We start from the raw sequence: 16,382 nt of genomic DNA on the forward strand, positions 1-16,382 counted from the left end.
GTAACTCATATAAAAAGTGTCGCGTTGAGACCCAGGTTTCTCTATTTTACTGTTTATGTATTCGGTATAGAGAAATGTCTCAAAGAGTCATCAGCTTTCATGCATTAGGCCAAAGTGTAAAAGAGACAAGTGACAACTGTAATATTAATGTGTAAAAGAGACAGCAGCTATAATAAAGTCATGAGTACTCACCCTCGTCCTTAATGTCCCGTAGTATCTAGGCTCGTCGTCTGGGTCGCGGCGCTGGTGCGGCACGCGCCAGAACGGTGGCCTCTGGTACATCGGCATTGTGCTCCTTTGGTTAATCTACTGAGAAAACATAATTATTAGTAAAGATGCAGAAACAGTCATAAAACAGAAAATACAATTGTTGTTTCTAAATAATGCGGGCAGCGTAGGACCGGTCGTTATGGAAAGCCTTGGAGAAGGCCTTTGTCCAGCAGTGGACGTCATTTGGCTGAATCGAAGGAATTTATATCACTACCACTTGAAACAAATAAAGACAACTTATCACATTTATTTGTACCTGACTGTACTTTTTATGAAGTATGTTTATCCTTCCAGTGGATAATATGTAAATGCAATCATTTATAAATAAATTCAATTTAAACACGAAAATACAACTCTATAACACTCATAACTGCCCTTTAGAGCAGTTAAAATTAATTGAACATGAAGGTTATTCATAACCGCTCCTGGCGTGCCACGTAGGCGTTTGGCAGCGGGATTTATGCTATAAATCACAGTTTCGATGGCCGCAAAAAACATGGGAAAGTGGCGCCACTTATTATGGAAGCGAGAGTACAGGGCTGGACTCACCAGAGGGCGTCGCGGCGATGGCTCCCCGATGCGGTCTGAGGCTTGTATTATGCGAATTATTCCGGGCAAGATTAAACTATGTCTATTTTTCGCTGTAGCGAGTGGCAGCCGCCGGCCCGTGGTCCGTGGTCCGAGTGATGTACGAGGCGCGAGCGCTCTGTTTCTGGGGCAACCCGAAATTCGCAACAATCCCGCGGACTCGGTTCAACGCTCGGTCTTATTATGACGTTTTTAGAGACCGCCGAGAGCTTTACGAGCGGGACTTTTATTCCAATTCAGCCGGGATATTGTTTTAGCTGCATAACGAGACTGTTGGCTCAAACGCCGCTCCGTTTTACATATTTGAGTGAGATTGACATGATGTTTATTAGGGTAACCTCTTTGGCTCTGTAACGACGCTGTTTAATAAACACTTTCAAATACACAAGCAGTTATCGTAAATCATTAAAACTATAAATTTTTGTTAATAATTTATGGTTATTTGAGGTCATGTAGACGTTATTTTATTAATGTAAAAGACAAAATGAAATGAAATACTTTAATTGAGAGTAAAAAATTACAATAACATCTTATTTAATTTTATGTACACAGCAAAAGTAGCGAATTAAAGACAGATAAACTTATAAATTACATTTTATACATAATCTAATTGATTTTGAATCAACGTCATAGTTTTAACTTAAAAACAAATTGATTGCGACAGTAAAACAATATAAAAAACGTAGCTACCTTTTTATATACATATTACGTACACAAAATATTTAACAAGATTTACCTATTTCATAATAAATTATTAATTACAAAACTTTTAGAACGTGTTCAAAAAGATGTAACTAATAATATAACAAATAACTAACAATAATACATTATTTATTGTGTCATTTGAAAGAACTAATAATAAAACAAAATATAAATTCGTATAATTAGGAAGGATATTTATTAAAGTTCTATTGCATTCTGAAATATTTTATCGGATGATTGATTAGTAAGTCCTAAAAACAATATCAAGAGGAATTTATGAGCAACTCTAGATTTTTATTACTTTTTTTTGTATTTTTTGTTTTTCGAATGAAATGCTTATAAAACATTGTAGACACACAAAAACGATTGAAATAAATCACAATGCTCTATCTCTGGATTTTTTGACACCCTGTTTTCTACGAAAAGCAATTAACTGCAGGTAACGATATCTTTAAACACCTCTTCTTATACACAACTATGTTATTTATATACAATATCACAAATATTAAAGACGATCGAACGGTGCTAGATTATTATGTGATGTAGAGATTTTTTATATAACCAGATCCTTCGAGAGAATAAAAACCGGTAAATGAATGTCTTACAAATAGTAAGCATCGATACACTTTTTTTGTTTTTATTATGAGAAAAGAGTAAAACCTAATGACCAGTAAAGAGAGCTTAATATATTATTGAAAATACACTCGAATACCACGACCCAGTATTTTTTTGTTTTTGAAGCCATCTTATACGTTTTTTTTTAAATATTGTGTATTATAAATCGTGGAACAGGCATGACGAAAGATACTTGCTTCATAAAAGCGAAATTTTTTATATAACCATGGTGTTTACACACATATTTTAATAATTGATATTGGGACAGCGAATATGAGAAAGACAACAACAAATATTTTTTATCCTTGTTTCTGTGGTTATTATTATGGTTATTAGCAAAAACGAGCATTCATCTTTGTTTACTTAGAAAACCTCACAATTTGAAAATAAATATTTTTAAATGGATTCGAACGAATTGCTATTATTTATCTTGGCTTTTGAAGCCTAATCAAAGTGCTTTAATCATTAAAAATAGTGCTGCTTCTTTACATAGGATAAAACAAGTTGCTCCCGCTGTTTTTTAATGCAGTTTTCAGCAATAGATAGAGTGATTAATGAGAAAGCTTTAATGCATAATACATAGAACCCGTGCGAAGCCGGACGGGTCTCTAGTTTATAACAAAAGTGGCAATTTATCAGAATGTAGCCCAAAGCGAGTACCCAACGTTCCCTACACAACGTTCCCTACATAATCTGAATAAAAACTAGAGATGAAACGGATAGTTGTTTGGCCGGATACCGGATATCCGGCCAGCTGCTAGGCCGGATAGCCGGATATTTGGCCCATTGTCTCGTTGCATGTCGTGAAGAGTTTAGCGCCGCACAGGTGCTTCGAACGCGTACAGTCAGTCGGGTCCATTAGTAGACTAGACTAGTCACACTTTTCGAAAATCGAATCAGTCCGAATAGAATGTCAGATTTTGCCACTTGTCTAGGGGGCAGATCAATTCGGGCGATTTCGGTTGCCATCGTGAGTGTGTGATTGAATAGCAAAAATTAAATTAGTTTACTTGCTGCGTAATCTGACTGAACTGCATCATAACATCAGACCATCAGTGAAAAAAAGATCGCCTATTTTATTTGGCAATATTTCGACTTATCAGGTATTTACTATTTATGTATTCGTCATTAAAGTGAATAGTCCAGAAAAAGAATATTTATTAAAGGCCTTATTATGACTTTTTGTAACTTTTTGGACTTTAATAAAAGCCGTCATCATTATTATAAGCCATTTTATTGATGTTTACGTCAAAGATTTATGTATTTCATTTTATTAATAGGAAATTGTTGTAGTTTTTTAATATCCGGTATCCGGCTGGATAGTGAGTTACTATCCGGATATCCGGCTTACCGGATAGTTACCGGATATCCGTTTCATCTCTAATAAAAACTGTAAAAGTTATGCAATACTTGCGTTATCGGAGCCGTGCATTCGAGGGTGTCCTTAAAAGTCTAGTATGGCAGGCTTGGTGTCTCGCGCGCATTTGATGAGAGAGTGCATCAGTTTGACGAAGCCGGTGTCTTTGGGCTTCTCGAGACCTCGGAGGAGGCGGTTCTTCATCACGGCCACGAATTCCCGGTTGCTTAGCTGCCCGTCCACTGTAAATAAAATAGTTTTAAGTTGAGGCCTTTGTATTTGTAACAAATTTTAAACTTTTATTTTATGACTGGCAAAGGGATGAACGTTGTAGATTGACCGTTAAAAGCATTCCTAGTGTGTTTAGAAATTAGGTTCCTAAACCTACCAATAGATGGCGTTGTGCGGTGTTAACTCGCGCAAGTGAAGAATTCACAGTGCCCCTTATAAGAGCAAATAATTGTATTGAATGTATTAGACTATCTTTGGAACCGTTATTACGCTGACATAAAAATAGTTTTTGGCGTTTTTCTCGAAAACTAGCATATAAAAATTATCTTCTTTTTTTAACAAAAATGAAATGAACCATTTATGTTTTTGTAATTTCACCATTTTATAAAAGGCGACTTTATGGCTTTTATTAAACCATAAGTATCAACCTAGTATTCCTTCGACTGAGAACACCTGTGTACACCTGAAACTTTAGGTAGGTAGTGCCCACAAAATGTAATGTATTTGTATATTTTACAGGACGCGCCCGCGATGTGGTAGCACGTCACGTGTCCGCCTCGTCAGCCGCGGGACAACACTCACTGTTCTCGTCGAAGATCGTGAACACCACGTTGATGACGTGCGGGTCGAGGTCGACGTGCGCGACCGTGCGCGCCACGTGCCGCAGCGTGGGCTGGTCGATGGACGCGCCCGCGATGTGGTAGAACGTCAGCGCCGTGTCCACGTCGTTTATGTTGTTGAGCAAGTGGAAGAACTTGAGGTAGTCGTCCTTTGTTATTCCGACGCCGTGGTCGCGGAACCTGGAATTTAGATTAGGGCGTGTTATTTTTATTTATTTTAAGAATATTTCACTGGCGTGACAGGAGGTCGCAATGGGTCCTGTCACGCCAGTGAAATGGTCTGTCACGGCAGTGAAAAAATATCTATTTGATATATGAGATTGAGAGTGGAAATGGCGCGGGTCAACGGCGCTCCCGCGAGGCACCGCCAGCAGCATTAGCTATGATAAAATGGGAGACACAGACAAAGGACACCTTCAAACTTATGCGTAACTGTAACGTCCTTCAATTTACCTATACGATGAACCAGCTATTGTAAACAGTGTACTGATAGGTACTGTTAATTGTGAAAAATCTAAAACGTTAAAATAACGGTATCGTTATAGCCAATGAGCTGCTGTCATAGTGACATTGATATAACGTCAATGTCACACTAGAAACGTCAGAATAGAGGGACGCGCGGAGACAACACTCCGCGCGCTTTTGTGTTTGATGAATTGTATTTAAAATGAGGCAATTTAATGTAAAATGTAAAGTATCCAGTGTTTTATTTATGAGGATAGATCTATCGGCCTCTAATAGACAACAAACATTACAATTATTCTTGAAAGGTGTACTTACGCTTTCTTGACACGTTTTAGCATTCTCGCCTTCTTCTTGGCCGGGTAGCCTGCGTATGCAAGCAATAACTCGGCGAAATCAGCTTCAGTGATACGACCGTTTTCATCTGGAATTATAAAATAAATGTCTCAACGTTGCGCTCTAGTCCTTTGGCCTGATTTGTGAAGGAAGTATTCATATGGATGTTACGTATTTATTAATGGGACGCGTAAAAGTGCTTATTAAAAACCTACTTGCGAAAATAAAATGAGTATTATAAGTTTTTACGAACCTGGCTGCTTCCTCTGAAATTCAAGGGACAGTATTTCTTTTTGAAGCTGTTGTTGGAAGTCCAAAAACTTCTCGATGGTCAACTTTTGGTTGAGTTTCGGCCCGAAGAAGTATGTCGTGAGCGCAGAGTTGATGCCCTGTGAATAAGCAGCAGTATAATTACGACAGAGAAAAAGAACATGGAAATAGGAAACTAAGATAGCAGAAGACGCAAGAAAATGTTTAGAACCTGTATGCTTTTTTTTCAGCCAAAAGACGTTAACTGATGGATTTCTCCACTTCAACCTGGTTACAAATTCTCCATTAGCACTGAATGTAGATTTGTGGAAGGAAAGTTTACAGTCCCCCATTGATGGAACAAGTCGATAGGGAATAGTAGAATAAGCCACATAACCAAGACACAGGTCTTCTTTTGGTTGAAAAAAACGATGCTTTTTTTTTAACCTTGAATGTGTTGCCAGTATTGGTGATGATGATGGAGCTCGCTACTAACGTCTTAACCCTTTACAAAGGCGGAGGGAATATTGTTCCCACCATACTTTAAATCTTATTCCACTGTCTTGAGGTCCAAAAACAATGAAAAATCTGAACTATCTATGTCGGTATTCGGTAACTCGAAAACTAAGATCGAAGAAGTTGCAAGACTTACGCCCGTATTCACAGACGATGCTTGCTAAGTGAATCAGAAAATCGAACGCACAGCGTTGAATAGAGTTGTGATTGGTTCGTGTGTCACCCTGTGCGTCCACACGCACTGTGAGACATAGTAATGTTTGTGAATACGGGCGTTATTTTTGAACCTTTTTTTCTAACCTTAAAAGTGTTGCCAGTGTTGGCGTGGTCCCGGTGCCGGGATCCGATGGAGCTCTGCTGGCGGATGAGCGCGGCTACTTTCTCGAACTCTTCGCAGTCAACGTCGCCATCGCCGTTCAAGTCGAACATGCGGAACGCTATCTCAAAGTGGCGACGAGACGCTGTGTGAAGAATGTACGTTGAGTTGATGGTGTTCGGAAGGGTTTAAAATAACGTGGTATGGTATGTCTACTACTGGAATTGTTGCAATTCACCAAGGCAAGTGAGCTTTACATATGTAATGGCTGGCAACCATCGCTACTGATTGTTTTACAAAAGTTTTTACAGACATTACATTATCTTTATGTGCATGTACACGTACACACACAAGTAAAGCTCACTCGTCTTTGTGAGTTGCAAGAACTATAGTGACAGTTTTATTTTCATCCGGAACAAACTAGACCTTCACTGGTTGGGTTTTTATTGGCGGTCAAGCTGTAGATCCTGGCTACACAGGAGTTGCAGCGGTGGGAACGAGAGGTGGGTATTGTCCCGTACTACATGTAGATAAGGGTTTTAAGGTTATACAGAACGAAGCTCAAAACTCGATTCAGTTTCAAGCAAATATTGAGACGTTTGATTTGTTTAGTTAATTACTATAATAATTAGTGTGACGAACGATCAATTGTACCAGGAATAATCGTTCCATTGCCATTCATGCCATGCCAATTAGTACAGAGGACGAATAATAAATTCTTCTTTCGCTACAAGAGAATGGGCACGCCTAGGTGATAATTTCCACGTGTCTACGTCCCGACTTAGGTAGGTAACTTTAAATTACAGTAAAATTCCTTCAATAATCTAGCAAAATTCATTGGTGATAATGATATTATAGCCTGACCAGGAACATAAAAACCCTCGCCATGTTGCGGAAAACTAATGGTACTAATTTCTTTTAATGGCAACAGTAACTGAAAACTTCATTGACATGTCACCTTGCATGTCAGTCTATTGTTGTCAAAGTGTAAACAAACTTTATTTTAAATGTGTGCGATGAATGATGATTTTGTGAATTAAATTGCTAAAATATTTTTATAGTTGTGAAAGAAAAGTGGTTCACAATGTGTTAATGTATTTGTCGAAGAGAAATACTAAGGGTTCGGACAATATTTTCATTGAATAATGTTTCCGACAAAGGTTGTCAAATTGACTGACATGTTTATCGTATAGTACAGTCCACTATGAAAATTAGCTGTAGTCTGTTTCAACTACCTATTTTAAAGTTTTTTGTCACTTTCTAAGTTTTGAATTTTATGGAATTGGGAAAGATGTACCGAGTTTGAAGCGTTCATGAGCAGACATTGCAGTTGAATATTCAAGTTCTGAATTTGATTATTGATGAATAATAAAATAAATCCTACTAGCTCGATTGATGGTTTCATTTAATTTATTTAAACCAGGTTACCTTTAATAATATTTTTTCGTTAATTTATGAAAATATCAAATTAGCCCGTAATCCTGAATCCTGATACATAAATTTAGCCTATTAATTTAACACATGTACGACTGTACTCAGTGTTGCACTATCAAATGCGATTGACGCGCCTCTATGCCAGGGTTTTTATGTTCCTGGTCAGGCTATATTTAAAAAACACTTTGTGGTACGCTTAAATGTAACTACTGTTATTAGCGAAAAGTTGCATAAGTATGTAAATTGTAACAGCTGTGTTAGAAGAGATTAACGATTGCTACTTGTTCGATAATATAATGAAAATACAAAAGATATTGAAAACAGATCGCCAAAAGTTTTATGTTGCTGGTATAATTTTTTTATAAGTTTTTATTATACGGAACTGATGTTAATTTATTATTTTAACAGGTTTTTACCGGTAAAAAAGAGTAAAAGCGCTACGTTTTACTGGTGGACCCACGATAGGTTTAACTAAAACTGAAGTTTGACCTCAGACGACAAACGCGAATCATCATGAGTGAAGCAATCTGTAAGAGTGCTAACTAATAATATTGTCATATTGTATTTGTGTGATCATTTTTCGTGATATTAATCATATTTCATTCGATTAGTTCATAAAATAATGTTGAAAACTTACGAAAATTGAAAAAGATAATACATTAATAAATCATACGAATCGTCATACTTTCATATCTCATAAAGTTTTCATCTTTCTTTCCCGGTGAGTAAAAGAAAAACTTCGGTAAACAACTCTAGTATTGAAAATGGCGGTGGATGGCGGGCGGGATGAATTTCGCGCGCGGGACAAAATCATTACATTCGCTCATGCTCTGTGCGCCCCTCGCGGATGCTGCGTACTGGACCTGTTAGCTCTGACGTCTCCGATAACAACCAAAGTATCTAATTAAACCATGTTGTGCATTTAACGCTCCATTAACAAAAAACAATAGCACGTTATCTACCTACGACAAATCGTTTCCCCTAAGCTCTATAACACTTCAAACCACATGACGCGCCAATATGGTATTCTCAGTGAAACGGTTCAGAACGAGATTGAAAACAAAAGGCTTCTACTATCTGAGATGCGGCGCGAAAACTGCAACTTTCGTGTTTTGGGCGGCACTCTACATGGCGGTGATGAAAATGACAATATTCAAAACCAGTGTAAATACGCCAATAGTACGAGAACCTGACAATTACACAAAGTGGCTGGTAAGAGTTCACTTTTATAACATCTTAATTATAAGGCGGACATAAATAGGAAACACTAAACTGATTTGCTGAAGAAATTAATTAAAAAAAAAAATATCAACCGAAAGTTAACCAAAATGTGTATTTTGCGTTATCAGAGCAAGTGAAGGACATTGTTTGCGTACTTAGTTTTGATTTGCGATTTGTTTGGAAATAGGAATGAGGCAAGGGTTAAGGCAGAGAAGGATAGAGAAGGCAATAAATCACATTTTTGTGTATGAAATAAAATAGTTAATAACACACCTTATGAAAACTAAGGTTTTCCTTCCAAGTATGACCTTTGTGTGTTAAGTTATTTATTATTTTTGTGTTAAGTTGCAGGGCCCAGTTTTAGGTGATGACGAAACAGATACAGAAGTGTCCGAAGAAGAATGGGCAGAGCCAGATAACGCTACGATAGTTGAACTAGAGAAGCGTAAGGACAGAGTCAAGAATGTTTGTCGATTGCATGCCATCAACACCAAAGTAATCAACAGTAAAGAATTCCTCGTGGATCACGTGCATAGTCTAGTCTGGTGCAATATTTTCAAAGCTGCCAGCACATATTGGCTGTACAAATTCAATATTTTGGGTAAATATATTTTTTTATAGTTGTTAAGGTCGATAGCTAATGTCAATTTCATGGATAAAGCTTTTCGTTTACATTTCAGGAGGATACGACAGAAAATTCTTAGCAAAGACAAGAAAAATGCCGCTCATATTAGCAAGAAAGAAGTTTCCTCGGCCGAGCGAAGAAGAATTGAGGGACGCAATCAACACGCCAGGTGTTATATCGCTCATAGTCGTTAGAGACCCTTTCGTAAGACTTCTATCGGCGTATAGGGACAAACTGGAACACTACACACCGCCCTTCTACAGAAAACTAGCAGGGACAATAGTTGCAGAACACAGAGACAAAGCCACAAAGATTTTCGGACCAATAAAAAGTATCGGACCCACTTTTTACGAATTTATCGCATATTTGACCAGTAAAAAAAATAGGATGAATTTTGATGAACATTGGAAACCGTACTACCAGTTTTGTACGCCGTGCGGTGTAAATTTTAGTGTTGTGGCAAAAGTGGAAACTCTGTCGAGGGACTCTGCGTATGTGATACAGCAGTTGGGGTTAGGGCCCGTGCTGGGGAAAAAAGTGAGTGACGAGAAAACCCGGCTTCGTATCTATTTAAACAAGTCGAAGGATGGGCGGAACACAACGGCCTTATTGAAGCATTACTACAGTCAGATTGACAACAAGATGCTTGATGATTTGTTAAAAATATATGGATTAGATTTTGAAATGTTTGGATATGATGCAAAAGTTTATAGGACATATGTTAGAAAATAAAGAGTTTATTCATTATTAACTTGTGGCTAAAATTATTTACCCATTTCTAAGTTGAAGAAACATAGTAAGTAGTAATAAAGTGCATTCTGCACCTAGTCTTTAGCAACAATCAGAAAAATAGACATAACCAGAATCTAACGTGAAATATGTACAAATACTTAAATATAACGTAAAACTAAAAAATATAGCAACAAAAAATATCCTGAGGCAAATCAATTGAGAATAGGGCCGGACCGTGAATTTAGGGGGCTCTAGGCTAATACTACTTAGGGGCCTACCTACTATACTCTTTCACATTATCGTCTATTTTTGACTTTGACTTGACTTAGCTTAGCCCCTTGAATCATCGGGGCCCTGGGCTAAGCCCAAAAAGCCATAATAATTATAGTAGATTCCAGCCCTGATTGTGAAGGCAATTTGTTTCTCTGAAATAAACTCCGCCGAATTGGGTTCAAGAAAAGTGCAGTTTGGTGTCAAAATTTTACAAATCTTAAGTCCAAGTCATGTATGTTTTTGGGAATACAGCGCGATGGCTTTCTGTTATAAGGATATTTGATTAAATATATGAAAAATAAAAATTGTACTTACTTGATAAAACGGTGAGCAAGAATATGTAGTCACTAAACGTGATGAGTCCTGATGAACCAAGTTTGAAAAATATTGAATCTTCGTCAAGATCAAGATTCAGGCGTTGGCTGATACTCTGTACGGACCAAAGAAAGAGGTAATTAGCACAACGTAAATAGAAAATAATTGAAAAGCGGAATTATTCTATGCACCCAAATGAATCTAATGATCATAGAGTACTTAGTACGCATTTTCAAACTAGGTATGAAAATATGTATGAAATCTTCAGGGTGGAATTTATGAAGTTCTAACGAAATAAAATCCTATATCTTAAAATGCAGGGTATCTATTTTTCACTAAATAATTAAAACTCTAGTACCTACAAAAATAATAAAACCCAGAAACATATTAAAATTGCAGTCTGAATGTTGCATGGATATTCAAAGTAGTAGGAAATAATAAAATTAAAATATGCTAACCATGCTAGGAGACATACTGTGACTTTGGAAATAGCATTGACCTAACGAAATCCAAAAAGCGTTTAAGGTAGGAAGGTGGCGGGCTACACATTAAATGAAATGTGAGTAGGTTTTCCTAAAACTATAGTGTTTGGTGTTCACTAATCTAGGCATTTTAAAACGTGGCCAATGGCACTGAATAAGGGAAAATAATCAATTCAAAATCTGTGCACATAAAAAGAAAAGTATTACAAAAATCGAGAGCAGCATAGAAAAGGAAGAGGAGATAGACAGTACCTCATCGATGTTCTGAAAAGACAAGAAAGTGACGTGAGTGGCCGGAAGAAGGTGCCGGTGCAGTGTTGACAATGACAAGTTAGTAAAATATTCGACTAAAATACGCAAAATTTAGGGTAGTAAATAGAATAAACCAACATTTATTTATGATGCTTTAAATGAAGAACAGGAATTGCTTTAAAATGTTGGTAATTTTTTTGTAAGCAGGTTGGTAAATATAATGTTAGAATATTGAAAATAAAAATTTATTTGCAAATTGTAAATGTGCAACATGATATCAATAGAGTATACCAGTTCAAATCATTTATAAAATCAAATTATACTTCATAGATTAAAAAAAAAAACTAATTAGGTATGATATGAGAAGAATAGACACATTACCAGTATTAATTTCAATGTAAGTGCTTATTTCAAAGTTTGGAGGTATTCACTTTTAATAGCAATAAATAATTTTGATTTTGACAATAAATTTATAAATAGGGAAGATAAAATAAATAAATTATGTGCCACAATTAATTATTAAATACTATGTAATAAGACATTACCTTTGGGTCATATCTTCTGTACTGATCGAGGCCAAGACCTGTAAATCAATAATTACATAAATAAAAGCATGTAATTCACATACTAAACTACAAATAACAGGTCAGGAATTATCTATTTCAAAGTTGTACCTACATTCTAATGGTCTTATGTCTATTTTTTTGTTAAGTAAAGTTTGGCACACATCTGCCAAACTAAATTATAATTATAAATTATTAATATATGTATATTAATTTTAATTAATAAAATATAATTAGTGGAATTGATTAGTAAAGTTAATAGGATTACACATTAGTTACCATCTGGCTGCTTGACTCCAGGTGTCATGGAGCGGAGAAAGTCATCCGGTGTCATAAACACCTCATGCTGATCATGGTGCTGAGCTTGAAGGGTGGCAAAGTATCGGAAAACCTTATCTGGAGTAGAGTACTGCCTCATGCGATTTTCATACTCGATGATCTACGCAGCAGCGTCCAAGGCAAAAATTGCACATAAGTATTTAGAAGCCTTCACCGAGAAGTGAGTTTTACAAGGGATTGAAGAAGTGTTAAAGATCAGAGATGAGTAAGTAAGCTTGTTTGTTAGTGTCAGTTAAAACGTTAGTGCCTTCAAGAATAGTGTTAGTAGCACCCAAACTAGAACAATTATAAAAAAATAAATACCATCAGGCTGTTTCATGCCAGGTGTTATAGCTCGTAAAAAGTCATCAGGAGTCATGTAAACCTCCGTACTATCGCCATAAGTGAGTTTCACAGTGGCAAAGTACCTAAATATTTTGTCTGGGGTTGAATATGACCTCATACGATTTTCATATTCAATTATCTGTGGTAAAAATAATAGGTAAATTGTTATGTACTGGCAAATTAAGTTAAAATACAATAGGTAGGTAGTGAATTTAAGACATTGCATGAGGGCCTAATAAAATAAGTAGTTATTTAATTTTATCAACTCTACAACTGACAGTGAATCTATAAATATAAAACAACTCTATATTTATTCACCTTTCTATCTCTGAATCCAATTTTTTCTTTCCTATATCTTTTCTTTTTGGTGTCGATTTCACTATCAGAATCTGAGTCGGCTATTTCTTCAGCCGCTGTAATTGATGGAAATACTTGATATCTTAACCTGAAATAAATATAAATTGAGAAACAGAGGGTCAAAAGTATACGTAAACACTTCACCATGTAAAAAAATACCAACCAGATTTTGTAAGATGCGTACGCAGTAGTAGCAAATAGAACTGAATAACACATGTATTTGTATGAATACTTTCGGAGGTTATCAGTGTTGTATTTCTTTTTATCATGACTATATTCTCGAGACAAAATTAAAGATTTATTAGCTGTTGGAGTCACTACGTTGACAGGATAGGTCAATTTTGGTATTTTTCGAACTGCTGTTATACCCCTGGGGATTTTCATTAGTTGTGGAGAAATACAATACATGTTTTCGTTTAGATATAACACAAATTTAAATTGGATATTAATAAAATGGCTAAAAATTTTAATTTTCTTGCCACTTCATGTCTTTGACAATATTATTTCGAAATGTCAATGTCAAAAAAGGTATGTCAGTCAGTCAGCTGTCAGCAGCCATTGATATGATAATGAATCATGAAGGCAGTGTATCATCACTGAGAAAGTCATTTTTTTAACAAAAGTTTAGCAAGCAGAGCGGCTTCCCAATATAGTGCAGAACAAAGGTTTACGTATTGTGACGTTATGATTAAGTAAGTTCACGCAACAAGAGTTGAGGCCATCAACACACACAAGTATAATATTCACAAGAGCGAGGGAGATTGCTAGTGTTCTCAATATTTGAACTTAGATGTGAAAAGTATGTATTTTAAGTACATAATTATTCACTTTTTTCACTCCACCTTTAAATGGAATAATTCCACTTACAAAGTGGAATTAATGCTCTATCCTCCCAATCATAACTCTTTGTCCAATAAGATTAAGCCATAGACACGATAGATTCACTGAAAGTAACAAGGAGGTTTTTTGAAGGGAGTGAACGTGAAGCATGATGCTTTTTCTTTGAATTTTTATCTCTATCTATCAAATTTGACGGCGCTTGCGAGATTACATACGAGTAGTGTCAAAGGTAAAAATTAGTTCAAGAGAAATTAAATCAGAAATACATCCGCAGTGTGTTATAAGTGCAAGAAAAATGTATTAGTTCGGGTTCTAGTGAGCATTTTAATAAATTTTGTATGTTCTTGAAAACCGAGTTATATAACCTTGAATCACGGGACCACAGTATTGATCATTTTAATTTTATCGCAATTCAGTTATTTTTGTGAAACGTGTTAAAGCTCAGGTAAGTATCCAGAAGCCCATTATCAATATCTGCATTGCTCCTCATTGTAGGTACTCTTAAGTGGTCTTAAAGACCCAGACTTAAAATTAGCCACATTCATCAAAATTGTGCAATGCCAGGCTACGTTATGTTTAAAAGCATGTAACATGTAATACAATAATTTCGATTGTAACAATTAGTACACCATCACTTAAATGAATGAACTTAACATAAATAATTAGAAAGTAACCTTTATAGCCACCATGACACAGTTTCTTCAAAAATTTGATTTCCTTTCTAAAATTATTAGGCATTTCTTAATTTAATTTAGAAATATAAAATTTTATGCATATTAAGTGCATATAAAATAAATATGACAATATTTTTTGAAACAGTGTCCCATATGTTTCACATGTTTTTCCAATATCAGTCAATATGTTATAATTTTCTTTGCCTTGGCCATCATCTCAAATGCTACCTTATGAGTAACTATTACTAGCTGAAACTGCCTAGAACTAATTAACAATATTATTATGCTAAATTACTCTGTCTTATCCTGGTAAACTAAATATGAAAAACAAAATACTCTTTTCATTCATAACAAATGGAATACACAACTCCTCTTTAATTAGAGTTGTTGACTTAAAATACTTAATTACTTTTATGATTGTAGGTATGAATAACAATATCATATTTTTGTGTTGTCCATGGAACTGATAACAATTAATGATAACAATATTTACTTCGAGAAACTGATACAAAGTTGTTAGTTTACGAAAGAAAGAAAAGAGACTATGTTTGTAGGGCAGTAGACATTATGAAAGGCCACAACGTACATACTAATTTAATTTTAATTAAATAATTATTTTTTAACCTCGTCACGTCCAAACAGTACAAAAAATAATTAAAAAAAAAATTGCATTATTATTTCGAAGTTATGTTTATTGAAATTATTAACATAATATTACTTAGCTATCCAATAATTTCACTTTAGGCCTTGAACTATATTGTTTATAAAAATACCATAGTTCTAATACCAAAATAGATCTTTCCAACATGAATTTGAATGGGTGCCAAACTGGGGAGGTGTGTTATGTCAGAATGCAATCGAGTTTTTTTAAATCATATTTGTAATTTGTATGGAATTATGTCATTTGATTATTCCTATTGAGAAAATGGGAATTTACATAAAACTGTAAAAAAAATCAAGTACCTAAGTGTAATTGTTTTAAAAATATATTTTTACATTATTACCTTGTCCACAGATCTGACACTTGACTAGGGGCCCCCATAAACAAACAACATGCATCGTGCAAGATTAGTATTTCAAGCAACAAACAAAGTAGGCAACACAGAAAGATTTGCGTCATGGCTCCTCAACAAACCACAGGTTTGTGACATAATAAGCTACAATTTATAGTAATAAGTCTTATTATTTACGGTTTTGTGGCAGTGACATATCTAAATTGCAAGACACCTAAGTAATAAACACTTTTACTGTAAAAGTATTGGTTCATACTATATTTTGTGCCAATATTCTTACATTACTGCATTGATTTTTAAGTAAGTTTTTAGTCCAATTTTTTATATGGTTTATTTTACGGTATATTTTCCAAGGACATAGCAGTTTAGCTGTTACAATATTTGTATTATCTTGACCTTGACATATTCCTTGATAAGCCTGTTGCACTATGTCATTATTTGACCAATCTAATGAACCACAAGAATAACTTTTTTCCATATTGCTGTAGAATGCCGCTGTGACAGTAAACGCCAGCAGGTGGAAAAGTTCCACAGCGGCTGAGCCTTTCCTCAATGGCTCGAGTTCGGCGTACGTGGAGACCATGTACAACTCATGGCTCGCTGACCCCAACTCCGTGCATGCGGTGAGTTTTTTAGTTTAATTATTAGTTCTAAAATATGAGATTTTAATCCATAA

The 16,382-nt window shown here is 35.5% G+C and overlaps 3 protein-coding genes across 12 annotated transcripts in view; 2 read left to right on the forward strand and 1 right to left on the reverse strand.

The window, feature by feature from the left end:
- Window positions 1-1,797: 1,797 nt before the first annotated feature.
- On the reverse strand, window positions 1,798-13,700 carry MICU1 (Mitochondrial calcium uptake 1). Of its 3 annotated transcripts, XR_003656314.1 has the most exons (11): window positions 13,343-13,700; window positions 13,141-13,267; window positions 12,802-12,961; window positions 12,142-12,179; window positions 10,863-10,977; window positions 6,247-6,407; window positions 5,435-5,570; window positions 5,164-5,269; window positions 4,346-4,563; window positions 3,566-3,774; window positions 1,798-2,879 (listed from the first exon to the last, which is right to left on the reverse strand). XR_003656314.1 is itself a non-coding variant. In XM_028311270.1 (10 exons), the coding sequence occupies exons 1-10, from the start codon at window positions 13,585-13,587 to the stop codon at window positions 3,620-3,622; spliced, it is 1,461 nt and encodes a 486-aa protein (XP_028167071.1). In that variant the 5' UTR covers window positions 13,588-13,700; the 3' UTR covers window positions 3,480-3,619. The 3 variants fall into 3 exon arrangements, 2 of the variants coding, with proteins under 2 accessions (XP_028167071.1, XP_028167070.1); XM_028311270.1 differs by lacking the exons at window positions 1,798-2,879; window positions 12,802-12,961 and adding an exon at window positions 12,439-12,598 and having other exon boundaries at window positions 3,480-3,774; XM_028311269.1 differs by lacking the exon at window positions 1,798-2,879 and having other exon boundaries at window positions 3,481-3,774.
- On the forward strand, window positions 8,470-10,274 carry LOC114357579 (carbohydrate sulfotransferase 11). 2 transcript variants are annotated; one of them, XM_028311271.1, is made up of 3 exons: window positions 8,470-8,908; window positions 9,263-9,518; window positions 9,598-10,274. In XM_028311271.1, the coding sequence occupies exons 1-3, from the start codon at window positions 8,717-8,719 to the stop codon at window positions 10,272-10,274; spliced, it is 1,125 nt and encodes a 374-aa protein (XP_028167072.1). In that variant the 5' UTR covers window positions 8,470-8,716. The 2 variants fall into 2 exon arrangements, with proteins under 2 accessions (XP_028167072.1, XP_028167073.1); XM_028311272.1 differs by having other exon boundaries at window positions 9,269-9,518.
- Window positions 13,701-14,129: 429 nt separating the features above from the next.
- The window catches only part of Nc73EF (oxoglutarate dehydrogenase Nc73EF), a 31,084-nt gene continuing 28,831 nt past the window's right edge, over window positions 14,130-16,382 (forward strand). For 5 of the 7 annotated variants that reach the window (XM_028311278.1, XM_028311276.1, XM_028311281.1 and 2 more), the window contains exons 1-3: window positions 14,130-14,248; window positions 15,709-15,833; window positions 16,195-16,329. In XM_028311278.1, the coding sequence (XP_028167079.1) occupies window positions 15,747-15,833; window positions 16,195-16,329 (222 nt within the window). In that variant the 5' untranslated portion in view covers window positions 14,130-14,248; window positions 15,709-15,746. Of the gene's footprint in view, window positions 14,465-15,708; window positions 15,834-16,194; window positions 16,330-16,382 lie in introns of all 7 variants that reach the window. The other 2 variants (XM_028311277.1, XM_028311280.1) reach the window with 1 other exon arrangement.

Source organism: Ostrinia furnacalis, unplaced genomic scaffold (genome assembly GCF_004193835.3).
Source record: "Ostrinia furnacalis isolate ACB-3 unplaced genomic scaffold, ASM419383v2 OfSCF3264, whole genome shotgun sequence".
Lineage (NCBI taxonomy): Eukaryota > Metazoa > Arthropoda > Insecta > Lepidoptera > Crambidae > Ostrinia > Ostrinia furnacalis.

What these genes read in the sequence shown, in the direction of transcription:
- LOC114357579 (XM_028311271.1), top strand. Translation starts at nt 8,717, where the DNA reads ATGGTATTCTCAGTGAAACGGTTCAGAACGAGATTGAAAACAAAAGGC. An exon ending in ACAATTACACAAAGTGGCTG is followed by an intron (nt 8,909 to 9,262) that starts GTAAGAGTTCAC and finishes TTTTGTGTTAAG; the next exon opens with TTGCAGGGCCCAGTTTTAGG. An exon ending in GTACAAATTCAATATTTTGG is followed by an intron (nt 9,519 to 9,597) that starts GTAAATATATTT and finishes TTTACATTTCAG; the next exon opens with GAGGATACGACAGAAAATTC.
- MICU1 (XM_028311270.1), bottom strand. Translation starts at nt 13,587, where the DNA reads ATGTATTGTATTTCTCCACAACTAATGAAAATCCCCAGGGGTATAACA. An exon ending in TGGAGTCAAGCAGCCAGATG is followed by an intron (nt 12,180 to 12,438) that starts GTAACTAATGTG and finishes ATTGATTTACAG; the next exon opens with GTCTTGGCCTCGATCAGTAC. An exon ending in CTAAAACGTGTCAAGAAAGC is followed by an intron (nt 4,564 to 5,163) that starts GTAAGTACACCT and finishes TCTAAATTCCAG; the next exon opens with GTTCCGCGACCACGGCGTCG.